This window comes from Struthio camelus, chromosome 1 (genome assembly GCF_040807025.1).
Source record: "Struthio camelus isolate bStrCam1 chromosome 1, bStrCam1.hap1, whole genome shotgun sequence".
Classification (NCBI taxonomy): Eukaryota; Metazoa; Chordata; class Aves; order Struthioniformes; family Struthionidae; genus Struthio; species Struthio camelus.
In genome coordinates this window covers 63,756,429-63,783,666 of record NC_090942.1, presented here as the reverse complement: position 1 = coordinate 63,783,666, position 27,238 = coordinate 63,756,429, and the positions used below count along the sequence as shown (strand labels likewise).

Below are 27,238 nucleotides of genomic sequence, written 5' to 3'. Positions count from 1 at the left end.
ATTTCCTCTGGTCACATCCGAAGAGAGAGACGTGGAATGGGCCTAGATCTCTAGTGCTTTGCATCTTGTTAAATCATGGTATGGTCATACACCTGAAAGCCTTTTCTCCCAGTCTGCGTAAAAATAGATAGCGCAATGTGTATAAGACTAGAGATTCATGCCTTTATCTATTTCTTTGTTACAAAAGGACTTATTCCTTCAAACGTTAACCCAGAGGCTAAGCTTTTCCTTACAGAGCAGCTTTGTCAGCGCAGCAGCGTACATGCATACCTGCACGATAAGGCTGAGAAAGATAGATGTCTTCCCATATGCCAGGGCTAGCAGCCAGTAGACAAAATAGTTGTTCACCCTACTGAAACACGCCTGCCCAATTGCCTAGATCAGATTGTTTGTTCATCGGTCCAGGGGAGCAGGCCACAGTTAAGGGAATATTTGAGAGCTGACTGACAGCCCGAGGAGCCTAGGGAAGTGTGTGTATTCACAGGCCAGCTAGGCAGGGGGCCAGCATGGCTGCACGCATTCACTTTCTGGGCATCAGAACCATTTAATTTGATTAGCTGGCACAAACGGGTAATTCGTACAAGAGGCATTCATCCTTGTGCCAAGAATCAGCATGAGTCTATAGCTGTAGAGAAGACTGTCTCTCTGATGCTGAGTTTATTTAGAAATTGAAAGATGCAAGCAGGAGAGAAAGCACAGGGAATAGGAAGAAAAAGGACGGAGCTTGCACGTATGTGGAAGCGGATGCAAGAGAGTCACAAAGTCTGCTCTCATGTGCAGAAATGCAGAATGTAGTTCAGAGAAATGCATTTAAAAAATTTAGCTTTGCACTGAGCAACTTTGCATTTACCAGAGCTTAATACCCAAGGAGCACAGACTATGGTCACTTAGCAGGACACTGAACAAATTGCATACACTAAGACCAAGCTACATTTTTAATTCCTGTATTATTGTTATTCCGCAGAATCTTCTCAAGTTGTTCCGACTATTGACATCAGATCTGCTTTCAAAAGAAGGTAACCTCAAATGTTGATCCTATGAAGTTCCTCAGCAATGGATGCTGATAGCATGCAAAGAGCTTGCATCAGCCCTGGTAGATAAATGTATCAAATACTTTTTTAAAAAGTTTGATAATTTTTTTTAAGATTAAAGAAATGAGGTCTATGGAGGTTGGAAGTGGGTAGAATCAAATAGTTACAACTTGTAGAAGGTTCATATGATATTAAGCACTCTACTGTGAAATTACAATGTCATTGCTTTAAAGGGAGGTGCAATATTTAAGACCGAATGAAATATTTGTTCCTTTAGAGTTGTTTTTAAAATCATATTTTCATTCAGTAAAATATTCTACTGCATGTTGCCTGAAAATTTTTAGCTACAATATGAAAGTTCCTGGCCCTGGATCCTGGGCTGGACAAAGGCAGAGAGAAAATTTCCACTGATTTCAAAAAGAAAGGCATTGGTCCTATGTTATCTTGTAGTAAAAAAGTGTGTCATAAGGGCATCAGAACAATTACAAATGATATATTGCAGAGGCTGTAAGATAAAGCATTGTGTCTGGAGTCTTCTCCTTTGTTAGTCACCTTTGAGATAAAATAGCTATTAAAAACAGTGTAATGATTTCATCTTTATGTTTTATGCAGAAAATGGTCTCACTAGGACAGAAGTATTTAGACTGAAAATGTTTTATAGAAATATAAAAGAAAATGAATGTAATTTGTTAATTTACACATACAAGCAAATTTGTGACTCAGAGGTAACTGTTTTTATTAAGAGAAATGTGATTTAAAGATGCAAAAGATATTAAATTCAAGGTGCACTCCTTTCTTCAGCACATTTTTTTTAAAAGTGCAATGACTATACTGTTCAAGCAGGGAAAAATCTGATTTTCGAAGGAATACCCTGTGTGCAAATCCTGGTATCATTTGCCTTCACATTTGCAGGATTTTGCTCATTGTTTACAAACACTGAGGGCATCTCTTCAGTATATATGTATTTTATAATAAGATTTTACTACTTAACATCACATTATGGAAAGGGATGCACCTTTCTAAGACTATGATTTCATCCCTAAAAGTATGCAGTTACTATTTTTCTTTTTTTAACTGATTTCTTCCTTCATTTAGAGAGGAAGGTTAAGTCTTAAATGTAATGCTTCGCAGAATGGTATTTCTCATGGCTATGCCTTGTTAAATGCATCACACACAGCAATGCAAATCTTTGTTTTACATTCATAGCAAAGATCAGCACAAGCCCTTTGTTTTTATGCACATACACTAATGAAATGAAAAACAAAGCTCTTTGTGTTGACTGGCTTAAATTTGTGTTAATGAAATCTAACACAAATCTTGGCAAATTTATGTATACAATTACAAAAATTTGTCGTCAAAGTAAAATAGCAAGCAATACAAACCTTTGTGTTATTTTTCACAAGTACAAAAGGAAACATAACTTGTTGTGTGAAAAAGAATACAAGTTTGTGTTGATTTTATACCATTACTTGTGTGTTTGGACACCGTTGCATATATGAGAGCAATGTGTGCAGAACGTTTGCAATGTGTGTTGTCCAAGTCTTTCTGTATTAAACAAAGATTTGATCTTTTTCTGTTAATAACAGCGGTGATGGACAAGACGATGCAGGAGAACTTGACTTTAGTGGTCTCCTGAAACGTAGGTGAGAACCAAGTGATGCAGTGAGCAGGTGTGGATTGCAAACCATTAGGTTCGCACACAGAAAGAGTCAAGTGTAGCATTAATACCTTCTTAAGAACTTGTGATCTTTCATTCCTTTCAATGTTTCTAACTACCATTCTCATAAAGTAATATGCAAATGTTGAGTTAATTGTACCTGTAAGTACGTGTGCAGAAAAGAAGCCTCAGATCTGAGTGTACCAGGAAAAAAGTGAGCCACAGCCTAAAGAGACCAATAACATTTAGTTCAGTTGCTATTTCCTTTTGTGTTTGCAAGGAAGGTAGAGGGGGAGAATTTCCTACACAGGGATGAGCAGATCAGAAAATTGAATCTGACGCAAAAGTAAAAAACTGCAAGGGTTAAATTTACCTTTTTTGATACATCCTAATTTGATTTACATAAGCATCCTGAGATGAAAAATTATGTATCATGGTTTCAAAACATAGAGACTGGTATGAATTCTTTGTAGCTTTCTGTTTCAGTACGTGCAAGCAAATGTTCAGTGGTGGTATATTAAATTTCAATGCAGTGATGGGGAAAAACCTGGGCACATGTTTCTCTGGTTCACCTTGAAAATCTGGTATTACCATAGTTATGTCTACAGCTATTTCAGACCTTAGACCCAGTTTAGTCTCTTAACAGACTAGGACAATTCGTGGTGAGGACAAATTCACTTATCCATCCTTCATCTACTTCAGTTAGTCATTTCCTCATGTCGTGTAATTTATCATAGAACTCACAGAAAATTTTATGTACCACAGAAACCATTGAGAGCTGAACGTAGAGAACTGGAAAAAGAACTAGACCTTTTTTTCTCACCTATAACTTAACTCTGAAAGGGAAAAACCCAATATGCAGTTTTATTGAACAAAAGTTCACAATGTGCTCATGAACAGGTTGCTTAGAGAAGTTATGGAGTCTCCATCCTTGGAGATATTCAAAAGCCATCTGGATATAGCCCTGGACAATGTGCTCTAGGAAACCCTGCTTGAGCAGGGAGGGTTGGACTAGATGATCTCCAGAGGTCCCTTCCAACCTCAGCCATTCTGTGATTCTGTGAAGTATGATGGCAAGGATGGTGTTTAAGCAACTAAAGTATCTAAAGTATTTTGTTTTTTACAAAGGAAAAAATGTCCAGTGGTGGAGTCACTGCTGTTAAATATGAGTTAAACAAGTTAAATCCCTGCTTTTAAGAAAGAGTAGAGTGGTCAAGGAAAGTAGGAAGTCTGAAAGTAAAAGTAGGAAGGAAGGAATTACGTGAACCGATTCACATCCACCAGGTCTTTGGTTTTTTCGTCTTCTCATCCCTAATTAGGATCCTCAGTTTAACATTTTATCAAGCTAATGCAACTTACCATGACAGTTCTCATGACTGCCTTTGGGGTGTTTTATTGGTAACATGAGATTTGCATGTAAGAGGTCTTGGTGCTCTTGTGAAAGAGAAATGTGGAATGAGAGTCATGTTCACTTCACTAACAAGTAACTAACATGTTTTATAAGATAAATACTGTATAGCATACAGATACAGTATAACTATTGTGTGGTTAATGGGCAAAGCAAACTTTCAATTTTTAAACACCGTTATTTAATATTGGTGAAAGCAGTGCATCACCACCTTGCTTCAGGCACTGCAATTCAGCCTCGTATCATAGCTGATTGCTACTTAATACCCATTGTGGATATTAAAGCTCATTTCTATCAAGAAAAATGCAGGTCAATTTTTCAGTTAATTTCAGTTTTTCAATTAATTTCAATTTTTTCAGGAAACAGTGTTACCTTCTGAAGGTGTATGCCTTCTCTTTCATGTGATTATATTACCAAGAAAAGAGCTAGAACTTTTCCCCTGTGGTGCATAAGTACTTGAAATATGTTTTTTAAAAAAAAAACCTAAATGCACAGAACCTATGTACTGCCTATTTTCTAATTTCATGCTGGTCTTGCGGGAAGATAAACCAGTTCTTATCTCAGTAAGACAGTCTCTGACTGGTTACGCTTCGTCAATGCAAAGGGCTGTTAACAGCACGAAATTCTAAAAGGCAAAGGATTTCAAAAACACTCGAACATTTAGGTCCTTTTTTAAAAAAAGTACATCTTTCAACAAAATGCACATCTTCAGGGAAAAGATCTGAAAGAGATTTTGCAGCTAAATCAATCTGCTTAGAAAATATTGAACATTGTTTGCCCACTACCCACAGCAGAAACTATCGCGGTCTCGGACCAAAGTTGGTTTGCTCTAAGTGTCAAAATTTGTTCTCCGGTTATACAAGAGGAAAAAGAGTCTGGAATAAATTATTTTAAACTGGCCGAAAATCAGGATGCTCTAACTGATCCTCATTCTCAACTACCACCTGATTTAAGGGGGCATATTATCCTGAGTCACATGGATATATGAATGTCACTCTCCCTACACGGATAGGGGCTGCATGACAAGCAGCCAGCCCTTTGAGATGACAGTTCTGCCCCGCAGGGTGTGTCGGCTTCTATATAGGTTTGCAAGCTGATTTTGACCTGCTGCCCTGCAGGAGGAATCTCACTGAAAAATCAGTATTCACAGTACATAGTCAGTCTCCAGAAATCATGAGCACAAACAAAATATATATGTATATATAAAATTACACACATGAAATGTGGCTAAGAATTATTCAAAGAAAATGATGTTAGTATTTCAAAGAATCCTCCATGAGAAGTTTTCTTTTCCTTTTTAAAATAACACTGGCATACTAGGAAAATTAATAAACCTCACAGATTAAACAACATAATGTTTTTTCCGTAATTACCCATCCAACTACGCAGGGACTCTCAGGGATCCCAGTCCTATATTACTTTAAGCAAAATTCCCTCTCTGACTTAATAGATCTCAACTCTAATAGTAACTCACTGCAAAGCTGATTCTTTTTTATTTCTTAAATATGTATTTTCTCACTCAGGTAGCAAAAGTGCTGGTTTCATTAGACCAACCAGATTAAGTCAGAATGAACCTGGTCTGAGCCTAACAAACTTACAGAAAACAAGGTCAAGGTTTCTGCTCCTCTTCCTGGATTGTTCTAGCAGTCTACTTTTTTGAGCTAAGCCATTAATCTCAAAAATGATCATTTTGATTAGGATGCTTCCATTGTTCTTTCATTTAATGGTTGCCCCTATGAAAATAATTATCTATACTTCATTGTTTGTCTTAGCTCAAGTGTAAGCTTTGAAGCTGTATACACTAAATACGGTATTCAAATTTTGATATAAAGGTCTATACGGCCCTTATAGATGAACATATTCATCTTGCAAGTCCAGGCTGGTGGGGAAATCCCCAGTTCCTATCCATATGCCATTTTTAAGCAAATCTGAGAAGCAATGATATAACTGTAAACTGGCACAGATTCCCTTGGATTTCAGTATGTCCTTTCGTAGTTTACCACTAGCAGCAGTTACAGGGACTCAGGGTTGCATAGCTTTTTTATATAATTATTAAATGTGTGGATTAGACTCAGATTTTGGTTGCGCTATCATAAATTGTAACCGATTCCTTTGGAGTTGCAACAGATAAAACTGACTTAAGGAGGTTTAGCCCGCATGCTATTATAGGGCTATATTTTCAGACTAATCTTTTTTATAATGAAGAAATATAAAAACTCGCATAGTTGATTATGTCAGAGAAGGCTAAACAAAAACTTACATCCAAATTCTCTTTACACTTTGGAGAAGTATGAACTAAGGTCAGAATGTCATTCTGAGCTATTCCATTGATACTGAGCAAGGCTAGAACTTGAACTCCCTTACTAATAGACCTTTGAAAGGCCTGCCTTCAAAGTGAAGTAGAAAAAAATGTCAGCCTTCAAATTTTGACCAAAACATTTCTAACCTCACCATGGACTCAGTTCCACCTTTTTTTCTGGTGTGATCAGGCCTCACTAACTCTTCTCCCATAATTTTATTTTGCTACTGTTAGGGAGATTAAACAGCAAGAGGAAGAACCTGAGGTAGATGTGTGGGAGCTCCTGAAGAATGCTAATCCCAGTGAATATGAGAAGATTGCTTTTCAGTATGGTATCACTGACCTGAGAGGCATGTTAAAGCGTCTGAAGCGCATGCGCAGGGAAGTGAAGAAGAGTGCAGGTATGGATAAGGCAGAATATTCTTGCGTTCAGTACTCAAACATGAGCATCCACTTTAAAAGCCCAAATGTACTGCATTTCCATGTAAAGGTGGAGGTGAAGCCTGCCCTAGCTTGCGCACTGCATCTCCAGCCTTCTCAAAGAGACTGCAAGGAGTTAATCAGAAGAAGGCTTGCTCCACTGCAGTTAGTGGAAACACCTTATCCCATTCAGTGCCTTGCAAAAATGTCCCTCTCTCTTGGCCAAACAATAGTTCTTACTAGAACAAGTCTCCCAGATATGTGGAAAAGTTTTGCCTGATTAAACAGTATAGAAATTAGACCTTGCATTATCAGTGATATCTTCTACTTTAAAATGCAATCATTCCAAACACATCCTTTGTTCTTCACCATTTCATTTTGCACTTAGTTTTGACATTTATCTGAATTCCCAGATGTATTAAAAACCTTCCTCGCTATGTTGCATAAGCACATTGGGAGTAGTCCCTCCCCATCTATCATACTGAATAATATGAGTGGTGCAATACATACTTAAATACAGATATGTGTTTATATGTGTGTGTGTGTGTGCGTATACATATACATATATATATATATATAAAATATACACACACACACACACATATATACATATAAATACAGCACATTGCTCATAGCAAAATTCTGGCCTTTGCTTGCTCCTGGAGAGCATTTCAGAACAGGATGCAATATACGTCTGCTGCTCCGGCAGTTTCCTGGAGGTTTCCCCCTCATGTAGGTGAAATCCCCCACCCTGCATGAAATGCAGGAATCTTCCCGAAGGAAAGGAAGCATGGTCAAAATCTCTATATGCCATGCTGATTTTTATCCCTTAAATCAGTCATGGGGACCAATGGCAAATGGGAAAGCTATAACAGTCTTCAAACGACTCTGAATTCTGCCAGGGACTGGCCCACCATTTGGCTTGCGCCAAAAAGTAGTGAGAATGAAGATAGTGCAAAACTGTTTTTGCTCAACACTTGTATTCTGCACTGAATTTGATGTGGCCAGACCAGATATTTTGGATCAGTATTTTGATATATAGGTATATGTATTTCAGTTTGACTTACATTCTTAAAAGTAAAATAAACTGTTGTACTTTCTTCAGTCTTCTTAGGCAATTTGTTATAGCCAGCTGAACATTCGAAGAGCCAAATTTTTTTCCTTGCTTTTAAAATAACTTGTTTTCTAACATTCTAGAGTTCAAACTCATGAAGAATGATATAGAAAAGGTCAGTCTGCCATTTCTGTTTTCCCCCTCCTCAAAGAAGAATAAGGAAATATCCAGTATAAAATAAAAATAGCTAATCTAAAACTATGAAATGGAAATATCTTTGTATCTTCTTAAACATTTAATTAACTTAAGAGACTTCTCATCCAAAAGATGTCGTTGAGACACACTCTGCTTAAAAAAGACACTAAGAGTTCAACCAGAAAATAAGAACAAAACTTCTCCCAACAAGTACAAAAGTCAACAGAAAATAGCCTGCAGTAATCCAGCTGCCTGATATACCCTCTCTCCTCTTCCATCACCAGAGGTGTGATACTACACATTAATTTTTATCATTTGCTGTTATGTCTGAGTCTGACCACTGTTGAGGGAGGGAGGAATGGAGTCGATGGACTTTGACTGAGCCACTGTTCAGGGGCGCTCGCAGAGGGGTGGAAGATGGACAAACTCCTCACCATCCTCTGCAAGGCTGGTGCAGGAGGAGTGGTGGCAGCGGTGCAGCAGTTGCGCAGCCGCCAGGAAAAGCTGCTCCCTACCCAGATGCATCCCATGGATGTACTTGGATCTTGGGAAAGGAGCATCCCTCAGCCACTGGGACTGCTCTGTCTGGGCCCTCACCCCAGGTCCCCAGTGGGTAGGACAGAGGTGCCGATCATATCAGGATTTTTCAGTAGACAGAGTTTTCCCTACAGGAGGGTCTCTAAGTGATGGGGGAAATGTCTATAGTACTGACTGGCTGGGAGTAGGGTGTTTTTAACCTCACACCAGCTGTTATTGTCAATTGAAATCTGTTACAGTGCAGCCAGATACATAATAAACCCTGTTCTAATTCGGTAGCTCTACTCCTGCTGGGTCAATACATTGAGTCCCTTGCAATCAGATATATGCATGATATCAACCTCATCAGCGTGTGCTTACTTAGCTGTGGAAATTTTCTTTGCAGCACAATTTAATTTGGAGCCACTAGATATCTGTTCCTTTGGATCTGACTGTTGTGTTTGGCAATAACTAAAAAATCAATGTTGACATATTTTGAAATATTAGACTTGCACCTGCCTTACCCTGCCCAGTGGCCTACTTTTGCTCATCTCAGAGTCTTTTTGAAAAGCACTATTAGTAGCCGTCCACTGACAGCTTTTGCCTGGTTTCAAATAGTTTTGCGAACATTTTACAGCTGTAACATTTATCATAAGTGGAATCGTAATTTGCAGCTTGCAACCAACAGAAAGAATCAGGAAAGAAAATTTGGCTTTTAGCCACATCAGTGTTTATTCTAATAGTGGGAAACTCAATAAGAGTTTTAGCTTAAAATTCCCAGCTAACTTACATAAGCAGTACTAATAGAGAACTCCTTCATAACGGTTTCGTTGTAAGTGATTCCATAGCACCAACTGTAAACAGTTTAATTCTGAATAGTGCTTCTCAGGGAGCTGTTACAGGTGTGTCTACCCAACACTATCCAGAACATGTTCACACCGCAAAGTCATCAGGAGAAACTTGAACTTGGTCAGGATAATCAGACTCAAAGTAGAGTGATGCACAACGTGTGCGCATTCTGACAGCTTTGATGAGATTTATGCAACGTTCCTTCACCGTTCATATTCGCATTTGTTTCTCAAGGTCTTTCATAATAACACTTTGCTTCTGCGACAGCTTTTTCCAAAGGTCTTGATCCTGCATATCAGGTGGATAAAGGAGGTAAAGTAAGATTTATGGTTGAACTGGCAGATCCAACAGTGGAACTCAAGTGGTATAAAAATGGCCAAGAAATACGACCAAGCGCAAAGTAAGTGGTTTTGTTGAATTTAAGTAATAAAATATGTACACACGTCCTCCTTTGGCAAGTGTGTTGAATAACTCTAGCTCTTTGCCCAAGTTTGCACCAATTTTACTTCTGACATTTGATTATCCTGAAACAGCATGGAAACGTTACCGCATTGCTCATGATCTATATTACTTCACAGAAAAGTCCCTGTGAGCTAAGTGTTAATGTAGATTCTTCCTTTGCCTCAGGAGAAGAAAATTAAAGATCCCCAACAAAACATGGAGCCATGCTTTACCTCGTAGATCTTTCAAAAATTGGGAAGCATTGTGCATAAATAAATCTCTTGTTCTCAGTCTTAAGTCAGAAGGTCAGAATCTTTATAGTAATTGTGTGCTAAGAGGAGATATGTTTATCATCACACACTTGCCCACCTGACTCATAAACCACCCATAAAATTATCTCTAAGGAACACTGTCTGCAAATTAGATGACCAATATTAGGGAGGAAGGGGGAGAAAAATTTATCTCACCTTCCACTAACCAGTTAATACTCACACTGAAGTCAGTAACCTGCATTACTTTGGTCATGTACAACTTTGGTCACGGACCACAGGTCCAGCTTACATACAACACCCACATTTCTTCATCTGCCTGCATGGTATCACCTGCATATTGGCTTACACTCTGGCTTGTATCTAGAACAAGTAAGTGGCTTTTCAGGTGTAGACACTCGAGTACAGGTAGAGCGATGCTGGAACTTGAGCTCTGTCCTTTATGCATTGTAACCAGCTTTCATGATCTGATTCAGTAAAAACCACTCCATGGTCAAACACAGCTGTGACTGATAATGTTCAGCTAGTCATAGCTTTCCTGTTCCTCAAATGTTGCTCAACAGTACAAAATCCTAGCACCTTTATCTTTCTAACCCTATGAAAAAATAATTATTAGCAAAAGCCCTGTTACAGGGAACAGCAAATTTCCTTTATTTTGTTGCTGCATAAGTCAATGGGAAGGATTTGGAGTAGTATTTGATAGAAAATATATAACAAAGACGATACCTTTTCTTTAGTCCCGTTATCTGTCAGGAGAAGTTCAGAACTGTTTCACAGGCAGATGTATGGATACCTCTCTAGTAGAAGGACCTGGACTGAATGCCCAAGTGCATTTCTTTCAGGCTGCTGAAGCAGCTGTCAGAAGCTAATGAGCTTTGGTCATTACAAACCTGGAGCAGATCTAAACTGGTGACATAAAGGCGAAAGGCTCCATATCCTGTTACCGAAACCCCATATCCCATTACTGATCTCTTGTGCCATGTGGCCTACCAATAAGAGTAACTTCTTAACCCAGGCTATTATTGTACTTTATAAAAATGCTAAGAGTGTTGGAATGAAGATGGTCTCCTGTTACCGGTTATTTTCATCTTTACTCATCTAGAGTTTCAGACACCATTTTGTTCTGCCAACCTTTAGAGCATATTAATTTTTCTGTTTTTTCGTATTATCCAGCCTGAAATTTTTGAACAAGCCAGAATGGGCTAGCTGTCACTCTACTCTGTAGCTTCTTTTTGCTACAAGGTCCATAACATTTCTTATCCTTTCTGTTGAATATTGGAAATTACTTCCCAGGACAAGTTTTCCAAGTACAAACCAGGACTTTCACCTATAATCATCCCTAAAGCATATTCTAGATAAAACAAAAGTAAGATGTCCAACAGTTTTGCTAATGTATCTTTGCTCTATTCCTGTTTGAACAGATACATTTTTGAGCACAAAGGTAACCAGCGAATTTTATTCATCAATAACTGTACAATAGCAGATGATGCTCGCTATTACGTAACAGCTGGTGATGAGAAATGCTCCACAGAACTGTTTGTGAGAGGTAATTACATCTGCTTGCTCTTATTTCATACTGTCCCCTAGTATAAACTGGAATGGTTTCATTGACTGGAATTAGCAGGGAGGAGCTCGGTATATAGCTGTATTTGTATTAAAAGCCCTTAGGAGCACTCTGTATGTATTTCTGTGATTCCTGACTATTTTGTGCTTGTCCTAGATTTAGCAATTTAGTGATAATTCTGAAATGGAGATATGGTTGATTTCGCACAGTGCTTTGGGATCTCGTCAGGTTGTGGACCCCTTCATAGTTTCAAGGGCATTTTGGGGACTCGCTCATCATAGTGTCGGCTTTCCCTAACAGCACATCAAATACCTGATGATACTGATACTCTTGATCCAACTGATCTGTTTCAAGTACTCTCAGACCAGTCTTTCCAGCTGTTACTTTTAGCTCCATCTGTCCAAATTTAAAGGGACGACTATGAAAAGCCATGAGTGGGTGGCCATTTCTTTACCCTCTTTGCTCCCACAGTGCTGACAGTCTTATAGATAATTTAATGGTGCCACTCACACATTCATAACAAACTGAGTTAAAAGCGATCTTTTCATTAGAGGTCCTTTAGAAAATGACTAGGGAATCTCCTGTGTTCAGGAAAACAAATTTACAGTGAAAGAAAAAGACATCACATATTTCAGAAAGCTATTTCAAATGATGGATCCAATTGAACCTATGAAAATAGTAGCATAAGAATTGTATGATCTCTTGCTATTAAATAAACTTGAATTTTGACAACAGGAATGGGTTAAGCCAATAAAGGTGCAGTGTCATCTCATATTATTGTGCATAGCGGGTTACAGGACCTCATGAAAATGCCATACCCTGAGAGGGATCTGTGGGAGGCAAGAGGGGGATCTCAGCTTCTCATATCAACCTATCTGGACAAACTGTTAATAAAAAGGGACCCAAGACAGGTACTTGTTTGAACAAATTGTTATTTTTAAATTCCCATTTCCTACTGGCCCCTTAACAGGCAACATCCTCTCTGATTTCAGGTAGGAAAGATTGCATTGAGACTGACATTAGAATTTTAAAGCAGTGTCAACTTCTATAATATGCTTTTGAAAACCTCTTTCACTTAGGTTTCTCTCTCAAACTGTAAATCTGTAATTTTCTCTTGCCAAAGATCCTCCAATTTTGGTGACAAAAGGCCTGGAGGATACCAAAACATATGTTGGTGAACGAGTAGAACTGAGCTGTGAAGTGTCTGAGGACGATGCAAATGTGAAATGGTAAGCTACGTTTTGAACAGATATTGCTTTCTTTGAGAATAAAACCTAAAATAGTTTAACTGCAGGAAAAATGTGGACATCTTTTTCTATATTAGTAAACATGAAATTTAGTCAGAAAATCTCAGAAAAACAGTAATTAAAAATGCAGCAACAACAAAAATATGTTTATATATTCACAGTTTAGTTCATCTAATCCTTTCTTTTACCTTAAGTCTTAAAATCTTCTCTGGAAACCTCAGTCCATGGAAGTCTTATTCATTCAGGATTTTTACTGAAAAAATAATCATTCTTTGTTTTCTATTAGGTTTAAGAATGGTGTGGAACTCACCAATGAACCTAAATCTCGATACCGAATCAAGGTTGAGGGTAAAAAGCACACTTTGATCATAGAGGAAGCTGCAAAAAATGACAATGCAACTTACTCAGTAATGACGACTGGTGGCCAATCAGAGGCTAAGCTTTCTGTTGATTGTAAGTATAATACCTCTTCTTCTTGATTTTGTATGATAAACTGCTAGTCTGCAGAGGTAACTAGTTTGCTTACCTTTTCCTGGGGGTTAAAGGGAGACTCATCTCCCATATTGATATCTTTGTTCCAGATCTCCAGGATCAATGACTTTCCTTTAGACACTGTTTGCAGTAGTAGACAACAACCTAGTGACCCTCTGTCACTCTGTTAAGATGGAAACACAGTTATCCATCCAAAATTATGATAAGTCAACAAAGTGAACTTTTCAATGGAAGTATCTAGTCTTCTTGAACACTTGCAGTTTTTGCAGGAAAGCAAAAACCAAGGCTTTTTAGCTGAAATCTGGGGAAAAAAAAAAGTTTTGGAAAAAAAAGCAGTTCTATAATTAGGCTCTGAGTAGTATTAACAGGCAGCGGTTCCACCTGACCTGAACTCATAGGCACAAAGATAGGACCGTGTAGCTCCCTCAGTATTGTTTGCACAATATCTCTTTAAAATGCCTGTGGTTTTTAGCAAAATGTTTGCATCCTTATAATCCCTTGCCACGTCACATTTAGGCAGACTGGAATGTGTTATAAAATACCCGTGTTCATTTTGAAAGTACATGTATGTATATTACTAGAATTGGTCTTGCCTGTGTAGGTGAGCCAGTCAGCTTCTGAGATCGTTTTCAGTTATGGTAAATTTGTGTCTGCGTCATAAACTTACCATACATCATATATACATGTACATTAGTTTTTTTAATATTTCTAACAGTTTTGACTATTTTATACAAAAGGGCATGCTAAGCCTAATGAATTCATTCTGTTATCAAGCTGGAAATGATTGTCCATGGCTACTGGACTCCGTCATCTTTCCTGCCATGATGGTAGGTTCATGCAGTGTCCTCTGAGGATTTTCCACTAGCTTTCTATAAAATGCAGCCTTTCCCATCATTCATTGTTTCCTGCCTGAGATCATAGCCAGGGATATTTACTGCGTACACATGATGCTGTGTATTTAGCCTGGACTCTGGTCTAGAGCATCTGATCTTCCAAAAAATAAAATTGCCCCGGTTCTCAGACTTCATTTTTACAAAAGCGAGTAATATCTCTGGATATTCATAGGGTGAGTTAAGCCACTTTAGCAAACGTGGAAACAAATAGTCTATCAAGTAAGTTTACTGCTCAGTCAGCCTTTGCTATGAGCCTGGCAAAATCAGATCAGAATTACAGTCTATTTTTCTGATGGTCTATTTTGGTAAGCCAAGTCATCATCTCCTATTAGTTTGGAGAACTATGTGAACAGTTAGATCACTGTTAGATAACAGGAAAGGTGGGTGAGAATCACCTCAAGCTCGTCGGTCCTGGGACACAAATCTTTCACATCTTGAAACTCTCTCGATGGATTCTGTGGGAATAGAGACACCCTACCTCGAGCACCTAAATGCACGAGAGGGAATAGAACTCAGATATGCTTCTGGGCTTAGTTTTGCCACTGGTTATGGACAGGGATTCCTCATTCAGGGCATGGGTATTTTGGATCACCTTTTTTAAGGCAGCAGGCTACGGGGAAATTAACCATGAAAGGAGGTTAACTTAACATCTACATATTACTGGTATTTTGACGTGGGAGTTTTATGTGTTATTATTTTATTTATTAATATATCTGTTGGAGGCATTTTTCTCATTTGCAGATTACTGTAATTGCTAGTAGCAGCTATGGGAAAGAATCATAAACTATTGTTTTATATTAGCATTAATATCTGTGCTTCTGTTTTCCTAAGTGAGACCACTGAAGATATCACTTGCACTAGAAGACCAGACTGTGAGGCTTGGACAGGAAATTCACCTGAAGTGTGAGATATCTGAGAATGTGGAAGGGAAGTGGTACAAAAATGGGCAACTAGTTGAAGCTAGTGACCGTGTAAAGCTTTATCACAAAGGAAGGTGAGCCTGTTCAGGGTTGACCTAACTTGTAATGAAGTGACATTGTAAAGATGTGTCAATGTGTGGGTTATTTCGCTGAGCTTTATTCAGCTCTCACACTTAGTCTCTGCTCTTCAAGCATTTTTATATTTATCATCAAAAAGGCCATATCTCCTTGCTTCCTTTCAGCTTGTATCTTCTGGCTGTGAAGGATACAACCAAATGTCTCAATTCTACATTCCAGATATTCACTTTCCTTGACATTGCTGCTGCTGTTTGCATGGAACATTAGGCAGTAAAGTCAAAATGCTTGTTAGACGATACTGAAAATATATAGCTTTAAAATGTCTGTTTATCTGATGTTTTTGTTCATGTCAACTCAGGCTTTCTATTTCTACTTATGCAAAGTATGTGGTGGTATCAGGTCCCTTTGCACTTATAATCTGTCCTTTTCCGTGGAAAGTCTGTCAGTTTTAAAAATAAATAAATAAAAGGTCCTATCTTTAAGTATAGGCCGTGCACTTCAGCATGGCACTGACAGTTCACATAGCTGGGAACTGCACTTGTGACGATGCTCCTGAACAGGCTATAAAGTGATTGCATTGACCCTGTAATACTTTCTAAGTCCCATAATTGGGCACTCGGCACGAGTGCCAGCTGTACAATGACCCCTTGAACTGACATAAGGCAAAGTAGCTTCCCACGACCCTTGCAGGCCCATAGGATGCGAGGAGGGGAGCAGAAAGGGGCGAGTCCTACCCTGCACAAAGCTTAGCCAGAGCAGTTGTCAGGAGAGCAAAAGTATCATTGCATTCCTGGGAGATTCAGTTAGGTAGTAAGAGCAGCGTATGCTTTACTCATCCCTTTCTTTATTCTGGCAAATAAACAGCAGATTGGATCCTGTTATGAAGATGCAGTCAGCAAAGAAGGACTGACAAGAATTAGACCATTCTCACAATGGGATCACCTAAAGATTTCTTCATGGACAACCTAGTTACTATCTAATGGCAATAGCACAGAATTCATGTATCAAAGAGATTACAATCCTGTATTTTTTTCCATTTTGGTGTTCAAATAAATATATTAAAATGGGTTACGTTATTTGATGGTCTTCTCAATAATATGAGGTACAAACCTCAAAGTGTTTAATCAGCTAAAATAACGCTAAGTAGCCAGCAAATGATTTTTTTAAATCAATAATCTTACACACTTGCACAAATCTGGTAAACTTTTATCTTCACAGATTTTTCCCTTACATCCTCAAGCAATCTTCAAGCATAAATGACGTTGATTTCTTTCTCAAATTTTCACAGAATCCACAGATTTATCATAGCAAGCGCTGCTGTTGATGATGAGGGTGAATATATGTTTGTACCGGATGCCTATAATATTAATATTCCGTGTAAAGTACATGTTGTAGGTAAGTACCTGCACAGCAAGTTGTAACATTTTCTTTCTCTGACCTGTGGAAAGGAGAAACAGTGTGAAACATCCTTGATTTCAATCCATCAGTTTCTTAAGTATGGGTGCTTATCACGTAGAACTGCTCCTTTGGCAAAGTGCAAGTAAGCTGGTTGGAAAGTGCTTTGCCCGAGTTTAGGATCTGGTCATGGTTTGCAAGCCTGTTCCTAAACCCCCCAGGGAAGGCTTATTGAGGATACATTCATAAACATAAACCAGTATCAAGAGTTTGCATAAAACATCTGTTGCTGTCCTCTCTTCAGAAATACAGTGTTGTGTTATTTGAAGAGCTGGCTGGCTGACATTTCCAAAAAAAGAACTTAATTTTGTAAAGGAGTAGTCACGTAACTACGTATTGTCTTACACTCCAAATACATAACACAATATCTAGTTGGTTAAATGTTTCTGACCAGGTTTCATTCAATCAGCAAAAGAGAATGCTTGTTAACGAGCCCAGTCATTCAAATAAAAATTAAACAAGACATTTGACTTTTCACACAGCAATACCCCATTGGCTAAACTGAACTTTTAAAAGCAGCCACTGAATTTTAGGACTTTGAAGCCTCAAGAAGAGCAATATAGATGACTAAAGGGTTAGGAAATATGGCCTGTAATTGAAGCTGAAAGATGTGAAATACGCATGTTAGAAATAAGATTGGCCAGGCTAGGGGAGAATGGAGGAGGGGTAACTGGAGTACTGGAGCATACTGGAGGAATGAGCTTACAGACATGATATTCTAACATGAAAAAACTGTAGGAAGATAGTCATCAGTTGATCTCCATATGCATGGAGTACAAGAAGTCATCATTTAATTTTCGGAGGAAAGATTTGGGTTAAAAAAACTTTTAAACTATAAGAATAGTGATGGCTGGAATGTGATACCTCCAGGTATTGCAGAATCCCTCCACTGGAAACCACTTGGAGGAAATCTCTCTCAGAGAGAGAGAGATCTAAATACACGTAATTCTGCCTCAGAGCAGAAAGATGGGTTATTTTGCTTTTGTGGTCCTACTAGCCCAAAATTTCTATGGTGCTCTGTTTCCTTTTTCACCAATTATTTTCTTCAAAAAAATTGTCTTCATGAATTCTATTACAAACAAAAGAACAGTTGACTAAAAATGCCCTGAAAACTCAAAACTTTGGAAAAGCATGTTTCTCCATGTTGTGGACCTGTTCTCAGGTCCCTGAATAATAATCTCTCCACTTTCAGATCCTCCTAAACTACACCTGGATGGTCTTGGGGAAGATAACACTGTGACAGTAGTGGCAGGAAGCAAACTACGACTTGAGATCCCCATCACTGGTGAGCCAACGCCAAAAGTCATGTGGAGTAAAGGGGACAAGGTACATTGTTATTTCTCATATGTTTCTTTAGTTTGACAAGGGGCCTTTTCCTTCCAAAAATAATCATTAGCCTGGTGAAGCCATTGATTTTAATGGCAGCATGTAACAAGGAGATACTTTGTATCTCAAAAACTCCTCTCACTCAAAAATGAAGGGTAAAATTGGTATGTATCATTTACTGTCATTTACTATCTTTTTGAGTAAAGGCTGAAATAACGAAGGAAAAAGTGGTGTGCTATAAATAAATTGTAAAGGACAGAGATGTATGAGATATAGAAGAAACCTAGTGAAAATCTACTAAATAACTACTAATTGTGTACATACTGCACAGAAAGGGCTGCCTGGTTTTGACAAAAAGCCCTTAGTACAGCCAGGTTTTGGAGAATGAATGATAAATTCTGTTGGAAGGTTAGTTAAGTTTGGAATGAAACAATAGGCCAGGCATGCATCTTCTAGTGTCTTAATGCAAACCTTCACACAGACCAATCTCTGACTGTATAATAACACCAAAAAAGCCAAACTTTTCACACTTAAATTTTCAATGTGCCACATGGAAATTGGAACATGCTGTTCTTGTTGGATTCATCACACCTATCTAGTTAAACCTGTAACTACTATTTTTCAAATATTAACCGTAGTATCAACACTGTGGGCTTGTACAGATTAGGAATTATTCTAGGACAGCTCTTACTCCAAAATACATGTCATAATTTGAAATCAGTCCGGACAAGCTACTGACCTTTGCAGTCCCTCCGGCCTATAAATGAATTACATTTCAATCAGTAAGGCTCTTGGGAGAATCTAGGACTCTCAGAGAAAGCTGAGAGAACAATATGCTCTTCATCAAATTAACAACAGATAGTGTTGATGAAAGCATGTTCTTGCTCACATGACGAGAGGGCCGCACAGTGTCTCTTGCTTAAAGCTATAATGGCAGAGCTGAGTACTAAACAGGTATAGTGCCTTACAGTTTATTGACTTGTCTCTCAGTTCTTTTGTCATTTTTATGATGATCAAGTGATTGAAACTTTCAGCTTTCATATGGTTTGTCTTACGGCTGTTTTATTCATTTTGCAGAAGTCTCCTATGTTGGATTTAGATTTTGATTTTTGTCATTTTGATTCCCTAATCAGAAAAGATGACTTTTCTCTCTGATTACTTTGATTCCTAGTGGCTCACAGACAGTGGAAGAATTCGGGCAGAAACATATCCAGATAGCAGCTGTCTGGTTATTGATACAGCTGAGAGGGAAGATTCAGGCCCTTTCAGAATAACTTTAAAGAATGAGGCTGGAGAGGACACAGCTCTAATCAACATCAAAGTGGTTGGTAAGTCATTTGGGTCAGTGCACCGAGGTGGTGCCTTTTATCATAGCTCTTTTCAATGAATGCTTCTTAAAGAATACTATTTTTTTCTACCCCTAAACGAGGGCCAAATTCTTCCTCGTATAGCTAAAGGGCCTCTTCTGCAGATGTTGTCTTCCCTAGCTACCTAACTGTTGTAGGTTCTCAGAAACCTTCCATTTCCCTATTTTTCCCCATTTTCAGATGTGGAATTGAGGTGCAAGGATAGTAAAACCCAGAGCTACTGAAGGACACTTAGCATGGGATTTAAGCAGGAGTTAATTATTGCCCTGTTGCCACCTCGTGCTGCAGGGGCCAAGGTTCTGTAATTGCCTCAGGCTGATGCTGACATTCTCTGTTCTCCAGGTGGCTATGGGCCATGTCTTAGCTCATGCCCTCAAGTGCCTCTCAAGTGTCTTGACTGTGCTCAAGAGCTTGGCAGTTATCCCTTACTAACGTCCTGCCAGGATCCACAAAGACCTTCTTTTTCTCTCTCTCTCTCTCGCTCTCGCTCTCTCCTCATAAGGAACTCCTAGATATGTCTACCAGATCAGTATCCATATGAAATAATGCAACAACTGCTTATTTTTAAAAAAACAAAAGTGAGGGCTGCTGCTGACATTACCACTGTGCTGTAGCTTGTTGGTCGAAGGACTTACTACTCTAGGTGGGCAAATTTAAGTTCAATTTCTTTCTCAGCCTGAAGGACTACCTCCCATGAAAGCGCCTTAAATGTTAGGCTACAGGGCTCTGCAGTCCTACCACTGAAACAGCAACTGTGCAAAGAAGAATTTGAGATGCACTGAGAGAGGGAGTGTGAGGCCAGGGAATCATCTGTAGCCAAAGCTCTCTGTCTTAGAGAATTAGGTACAATGAGTTCTGTGTACATGGAGGACTTCTCTGCATTATTAAGGTACTTATTCCAGAAAACAGTAATTTAGAACTTTAAAGAAGAATTTACGACCTTTTCCTCTTGTTTCTCTTTTGGCTAGCCCACATAGCTCCCTGCTCAACTTTTATGTGACCCTTTCTCGGACACGTAATTCTCCTCATGCATTACAGAGAAAGCCTCAACTGTCTCAGGTCATGGGTTTTTGGTGGGAACTATGTATCTATCAATAAAATGATAGATAGGACAACAGAAAACATTTACATGCCGATGGCTCTGTGTGAAACTGTACCCAAGTTACTCACAAAAGGCCACAGTGGAAGGACCAGCAAAGCATGTTCTCTCAAATCTTAAGGACACTAAACTGCATGCTGGAACATCTTTCCTGCCTGTGAATAGTTTGGTACAAAAAGGTTGAGTACATTCACAGTAGCCATGTCTTTTATGCACTGACCTGAATATTGTATCTTACATTTTAGGAATGAGTTTTTATCTCTCTAGTACTCTTTCCTATCTATGTACTTGGCAACCATTCATTCATACTCACCATTTTTTGTCATCACAAGCTTATTTTTATGCCTAGTCATACACTTTCTATCTCAATGTACCCTGTTGCACTTCAAAAATTATTCAGATTTGTTTCTTGCTTGACATTTTCTATTTCAGCCTAGGGGGAGAAAAAGAATATTCATTTTTTTCTTTTTATTCTGTTTCCTCTATTTACAACAGATGTCCCTGATCCTCCTCAAGCACCAAATGTGACTGAGGTGGGTGAAGACTGGTGTACTATGACCTGGGAACCTCCAGCAAATGATGGTGGATCGCCTATCTTAGGTAGATGCTTTTCTAAGCATCCAAATAATGGACCCCATGCTATCAGAGTTTAGCTCAGGCTCTGGAGAATTCCACTCTGAGCAGTTAGTTGCAAAAACATTATTTCTGATCTTAGACGTTATTAGATATCTTGTTTTCTGATGCTTTGAGATTTGCCATTTCGTATGCTGCCACGGTATCACTCTCCTTATTGGATGGCGTTTGAAGGACAATCTCTGCATTATTATAACACCAAACTTTGAACAATCAGTTATGTTGAATGTCAGCAGGGTTTTTAGAAACAGTTTACTGAGCTGATGAATATCTTCCCATATACTAAACAAAGAGTAAAGGCAGAGTGGCCCAGAAGATAGTAGAATCAGGCCCTTTTTCGCTCTAACTAAACACTGCGGTGTTGCGAGTCAAGTCTGAAAAAAGATTGTATGTGGCCATGAAAGCCTAACAGATGCCTTTCAAACAGTTTGCAATGGGAAGAATGAAACAATAAGCCCTAAACCACTCTAAGGCTAGAAGAGGTTATTAAGACGTATTCAGAAAAAGGGCTCTTGGCCAGTCAAAAAACAGACCTCTCTTTACTGAGTCCTATGCCACCAGTTACTATACTACCATTTCTTTTGGTCAATAGGATATTTCATTGAAAGGAAAAAGAAACAAAGCTCCAGGTGGATGAGGCTGAATTTTGAACTATGTAAAGAAACAACTTTTGAGCCAAAGAAGATGATTGAAGGTGTTGCTTATGAGGTCCGTGTATTTGCTGTTAATGCAATAGGAATTTCCAAACCAAGTATGCCTTCAAAGGCCTTTGTTCCTTTAGGTAAGTAAACAAGAATACAGAGTAGCTATGCATTTAGAAAATTCTCTTTGATATATTATCACTGTCATTTAGGTATATAACTGTAGTTCTTCTTACACTTGTAATACCCTGGACCTGTCCCTACTAGGTGCTGTATAAATTATATATCTATCTCTGAAGATTTGTAGTCTCTTATAAACATGAAACAAGCAGTCATGGACAGAAAAATGATGCACAAAAACAGCACATTTACATACGATAGGTGAGGCTGATAGACCATGATCAATACATTTTAGACTGTAATCAGTAGATTGATGTTTCTGTGAATCATCAGTCCTTCTGTTGGCCTTCTGGGTCAACAGGGCCAAACTACTGGCAATTCAGAGAACTGATAAAGATGATAGATTATAGTCTTGGTTCTTCTGTGCGTCTTTCTCCTGCTATAAGATCAGTAAGGCAATGGCTTTGGGCCAAAAATGGTCAGAAGGAATGTCCAGAAGTCTAACGATCGTTGTTTTCATGCTGCAAGTTATGAAAATGAGACTTTTTTTGAAGTTTCACTACTTATGCTTTGCCATTCAAAATAAGTGCCCGTATTCACACATTTCTATTTTAAAAAGCCAGTATACAATCTGTTATAAAGATAGAAAACTGTGTCAAAATTGAGTGAATTTGCCTGATATCACATACCATATGATAAGATATATTTGAATAAACCCTAATTGCAGTCTGTGCTTCAATCACCCACCCCCATTAACTGAAATAGGGTTGTTTTTTTTCAGAAAGGGACCATATATTTTACAATATCCTTCTTTAGACAGTCTAAGCTAGGCCATTAGGTCCCAAAGGGACCTGTTTTACAGGTCCTGTTATTATTTGTGCTTTAAATTACTGTAGCAACTCGGGGGCCTTGTGATTGGCCTAATAATGGAGCATCTGAGGGGCATTTCATATAAAGAAACAGATTTTTCAAACTACTGTCACAACCACAGGTCCCTGTAAAGAAATGATGCCTTCTTCTGTAGGCTGGTGGGAGTTTCCACCTTGCTCACAGGCTCCCCCATGATGCCAAGGAGCAGGCTTTATAGCTACAGTGTGCTCTCCTCTCACAAGAAAATATATGCCGTTGTAGGATATGTTACTCAGATCTTTTCTGCTGTAGCTTTCACTGCTCTTTGTCCTTCTCAGTCTGCAGCAGAAGGAGCCTGACTCTCTGCGTTAGGCTTTGAGGTATTGGATGAAGTACCTGCTTCTCCCAGTTTGTCTTAGTTGGGAAAGAAGTGGCAGGAGGAATGGAAATGTCAGGCAGGCAGGATTTAGCTTGCCCCCTACCAGTTTGCTGATGCTAAATTTAATACACCATAAATGCAAACCTTTAATAGTAATACAGTTTTCTACCTTGTCCCCACTGCCTGCTTGTTTTAGCTGTTACCAGTCCGCCAACTCTCCTGGCAGTTGATGGAGTAACTGATACCTCAGTTACAATGAAATGGAGGCCACCGGACCACATTGGAGCAGCAGGTTTAGACGGCTATGTTATAGAATACTGCTTTGAAGGAAGTAAGTAACAATAACTGTGGTATATTACTAGTAGTGAAAATAGGTGAGACTTTCTCCATTTTTTCTTTATGGGTGTCAAGTGCTCTTGCTTTAAGGCAAAGGTTAACCAGTCGAAATCCTCAAGCTGCAGGATCTTGTTCAGGCTTCTCTTTAGCTTGTACTCCAGATGCCGTCTGTTACTGTAGTTTTGACCCATCTTACATTTGATCTGAATTCCAAAACAAAACCCATATAATCTGTCGTAGTGTACCAAGTACTGTGTTCATCACCTTTCCTCTTCTTTGAGCCAAATGAAGAGAGTACACTGAAGAGAGTAAATGGATGGATGGATAGATAAATGGATGAGTGGATAGATGGGTAGAAGGATAGAGGGGAAATAACAAATGAGTATAAATGTGATACAAATTATGTGCAGGTTGGCTTTTTTTTAGGGACAGGAGGTCCTTAGTGTGGTAATGCCTACTTTGTCGTATTACTGACTAACTACTTCAAATGACAGTTCACAATACTGAGGACAGACAGCCTCCTCAATAGCTGGCTGTAGACATTATCCAAGCTTGCAAAGCTCATGTCTGGATATTGAATTTCTTCAACATTTCAGGGCAGTTAGATACAGGATCTTTAACTACATCCATCTCAGACATAAAACTACACAGAAGTGACGAAGGTTAAAGAAATAAGAGAGAGCATGAACTCATGAGAGTAAAATAATAAGACATAGAGAAATGTAACATATGTTGTACAGTCAGAGGCTTTGGTAATCAAACAGTAGAACCTTAGTATTTCCCAACAGATTTTCTTCTGACTTGACATCAGATGAAGTCAGTTTTCAAAAAATAAAATCCAGCAACTCCTGGGTGAGTACTAAACAGGCTGAAGTGGGATATGCCATATTCAGCCACTGTGGCCAAATACTGATCAGTGGGACTCCAGAAACACTGTGTGTTTGGATGAACGGAACGCAGTTTTGTTCGGCTCCGTCAGCTGCTGATGTTAGCAGTATTGTTAATCTAAGTGGTGGGTTGGATATGTTTTACATCAGGGCATTTATTTCAATGAAAGCTTTTTATGAATGCAGTCCACAGCCTGGAGGCACAAGATAGAGGACAGAACTTGTGATTCACGCTGTCACGTGTTCCAGATTCAGGCAATCCAGGAAAACAATAGTTCACAAAAGTGGTCAGATACCACAGGGGCAGTATGCCCTCAGTTCTCACTCGGGTGACTGGGAGAGGGAGTGAAGAAGAACCACTGGCTTTTCTCAGGAGCACTCAGCATCTTGTAGTATTGAGCTGAATATCTGTAAAGAACAGGAACAGACTGCAAGAAGCTCAGAGGTCTGGAGAAGATTACCTGAAGGCAGACACAGCTGGAATGGTAGGAAGGGTTTTCCTTGTATATTGGGAGGGAGCTGCGGGAACATCTCAGAAAGAGTAAGCATGCAGTCTCAGATTAATATAGAGCAAGTACAGGTGACATATATTTTCCTGTTTCCACTGCATAGCTATAGCTATGTACTGGCTATAGAGGGGACTGACAATAGGAGGACTGTATATTATCCTGTCGGCAGTTAGTAGGACGGTAGGGGAAAAAATAAGAGTATTTGGTTTTGGTTTTGGTTTTTTTTTTAAAGTTTCAACATTGCAGTCACAAATCCATTGGCATTAAACTATGTGATTCACTGCCAAATGAGACAAGGCAACAAGAGAAGAGGGGAAATATATTTATGATAATGCAAACTATGTTATTCGAACAAATTTCCCAAGCCTACCTTTTAAGGTCTATCAGACAAAAGATCATTGTATACCTGTTGAATGGAACAAATTCTTTACTTTTTTTTTTCAGATAGGTTTAAAAGATATGAAGATACAACAAAATGGCAGTCAAGCCTGTCATTTTATTGTTACCCACCTCAATTAAAATACAATGTTAAAATACAATGGGTACAATGTATTTTACATACCTTTTTGAGTGTTTACGTATATCTATATATGCCTCTCATATATGCATATACATCTATATATACACAATAAACATTAGTTATGTATATATGTTATGAAAAATGTTTAGGAAGAAACAAGCTGAAAATTGCCAATAAAAATAGACATGCAACTTCCTACAGATCTTTCTTCCATGTTCATTCTCTGTTTTCGTTCTTACTATATCTCAGTGCCTCCTTTTCTCACTTTTTCTAGTGCCTGTTCTGCCTCAGACTAATTTTTCCTGTGCTGTTTAATAATTCTTTTTAATCCCTAGGTACTTTTTATGACTATCTGTGTTCATTCTGCTGTTCTTTTCTTTTTAGTTCTATGCCTATAAACCCATTTGTCTTTACTTCACCATTTTTTCATTTTCATTACTGAGGTAGTTTTACAGAGGTTTTTTGAGTCTTCTCTATCATAGCAATCTTTAGGAAAAATCACAAGCTGGATATAGCAAGAAGAAAGCATATATAAATATAATTTAGAAGAGTCATGTATGATGAACATTGGTTGGGCTTCCCCAGAATGTTTATTTCTCTTTATTCTGAATCTCATAACTTGATCTACATGCAGGGCTCTTGGACTTCCTTAGCTACAGTAACATCTCTGACAGCTCTGTGGGTATATCACAGAATATACCACAGACTGGAGTCTTGTCATAAGTATCTGAAACTGGCATTACATAGGGATGACTAAACAAATATTCGTACGAATATAGAACTCCCTTTCCCATGGCCAGTTTACAAAGTTTAGTGTGAGCCTCTTGCTGTGGTGATTCAGAGCAGAGCAAACCTTGTTGACCGTGGAGAAGTAGTAGTAATTTAGTAATTCTTGGTAATGTACGCTGCTGGTACGCTACTGGTTCTTGTGTGACATTTCAAGAGTAATCTGATGAGCCCTAGTTTTTCCTAGGCGATTATATTTATTTGCCTTCAAAGGGCCATTGTACCTGCAGAGGATTTGTTTTCATAGCTAGTAAATGGGCAGTTCAGAGTCTTTTTCGCTGAGATCTTTGCCAGTGTGTCCAACCAGGAACACACACAAATTCTAGGATTTTTCCTATTCTGAAAATTGCCGAGTCCAGGATTCCAGGGAATCCAGGGCAGTGATAACTTTGACAAGAAATAAAGCTTTTGTGATTACATCGTGCCTACTCTTATTCATGGTTTCTGCCTTATTTAATTTTCTTTCTCTGTTACCTTTAGCTAAATGTATTCTAGTTCTCTGTCTCCTCGATTTTTTTCAAGCCTTCTCTTATTCTGTCTCTCTTGCTCAAAATTCTTCTCTGCGTTTCTTCTTCCCTTTATGATGTGTTTTCTTCTCCTCTTACATTTTCTCTCACCATCATTTTTGCCTCATTTCTCTGTCTTCCAAATGCTCCTTTAGTCTTTCTTTTCATCTTTCCAGGACTGCGATTGATCAGGCAAAACAAAACAAAACAAAACAAAACAAAACAAAACAAAACAAAACCATCTCCTCTTGCTTTGTCTTTTAGCTTTCCTGTCAGCATCATGCATAACATCTCTTTGATCTAGACGTCCCCTTCCTGCCTCTTTCCTCCCTGCAGACTCCCTAAATACAGGTCCTCTAAATCTTTAAAGCCCAGCATCAATCATTGCAAACTTACTAACAGGACATGCTAACCCCTGACAAAATGCTCCATCTGTGTGAAAGTGGGTGTCTCTGATTAATCTAAATGATGGATTCTCAAAAGGTATGTCGA

The 27,238-nt window shown here is 38.6% G+C and overlaps 1 protein-coding gene across 1 annotated transcript in view; it reads left to right on the top strand.

Moving 5' to 3' along the window:
• MYBPC1 (myosin binding protein C1) overlaps nt 1-27,238 on the top strand; it is a 51,839-nt gene that overhangs the window by 6,466 nt on the left and 18,135 nt on the right. Inside the window, exons 7-20 of the mRNA XM_068944701.1 lie at nt 965-1,016; nt 2,618-2,674; nt 6,630-6,796; nt 9,697-9,829; nt 11,561-11,685; nt 12,827-12,932; nt 13,237-13,403; nt 15,167-15,329; nt 16,622-16,728; nt 17,981-18,114; nt 19,286-19,442; nt 21,076-21,180; nt 21,806-21,994; nt 23,399-23,533. Of these exons, the coding sequence (XP_068800802.1) occupies nt 965-1,016; nt 2,618-2,674; nt 6,630-6,796; nt 9,697-9,829; nt 11,561-11,685; nt 12,827-12,932; nt 13,237-13,403; nt 15,167-15,329; nt 16,622-16,728; nt 17,981-18,114; nt 19,286-19,442; nt 21,076-21,180; nt 21,806-21,994; nt 23,399-23,533 (1,797 nt within the window). The remainder of the gene's footprint in view (nt 1-964; nt 1,017-2,617; nt 2,675-6,629; nt 6,797-9,696; nt 9,830-11,560; nt 11,686-12,826; nt 12,933-13,236; nt 13,404-15,166; nt 15,330-16,621; nt 16,729-17,980; nt 18,115-19,285; nt 19,443-21,075; nt 21,181-21,805; nt 21,995-23,398; nt 23,534-27,238) is intronic.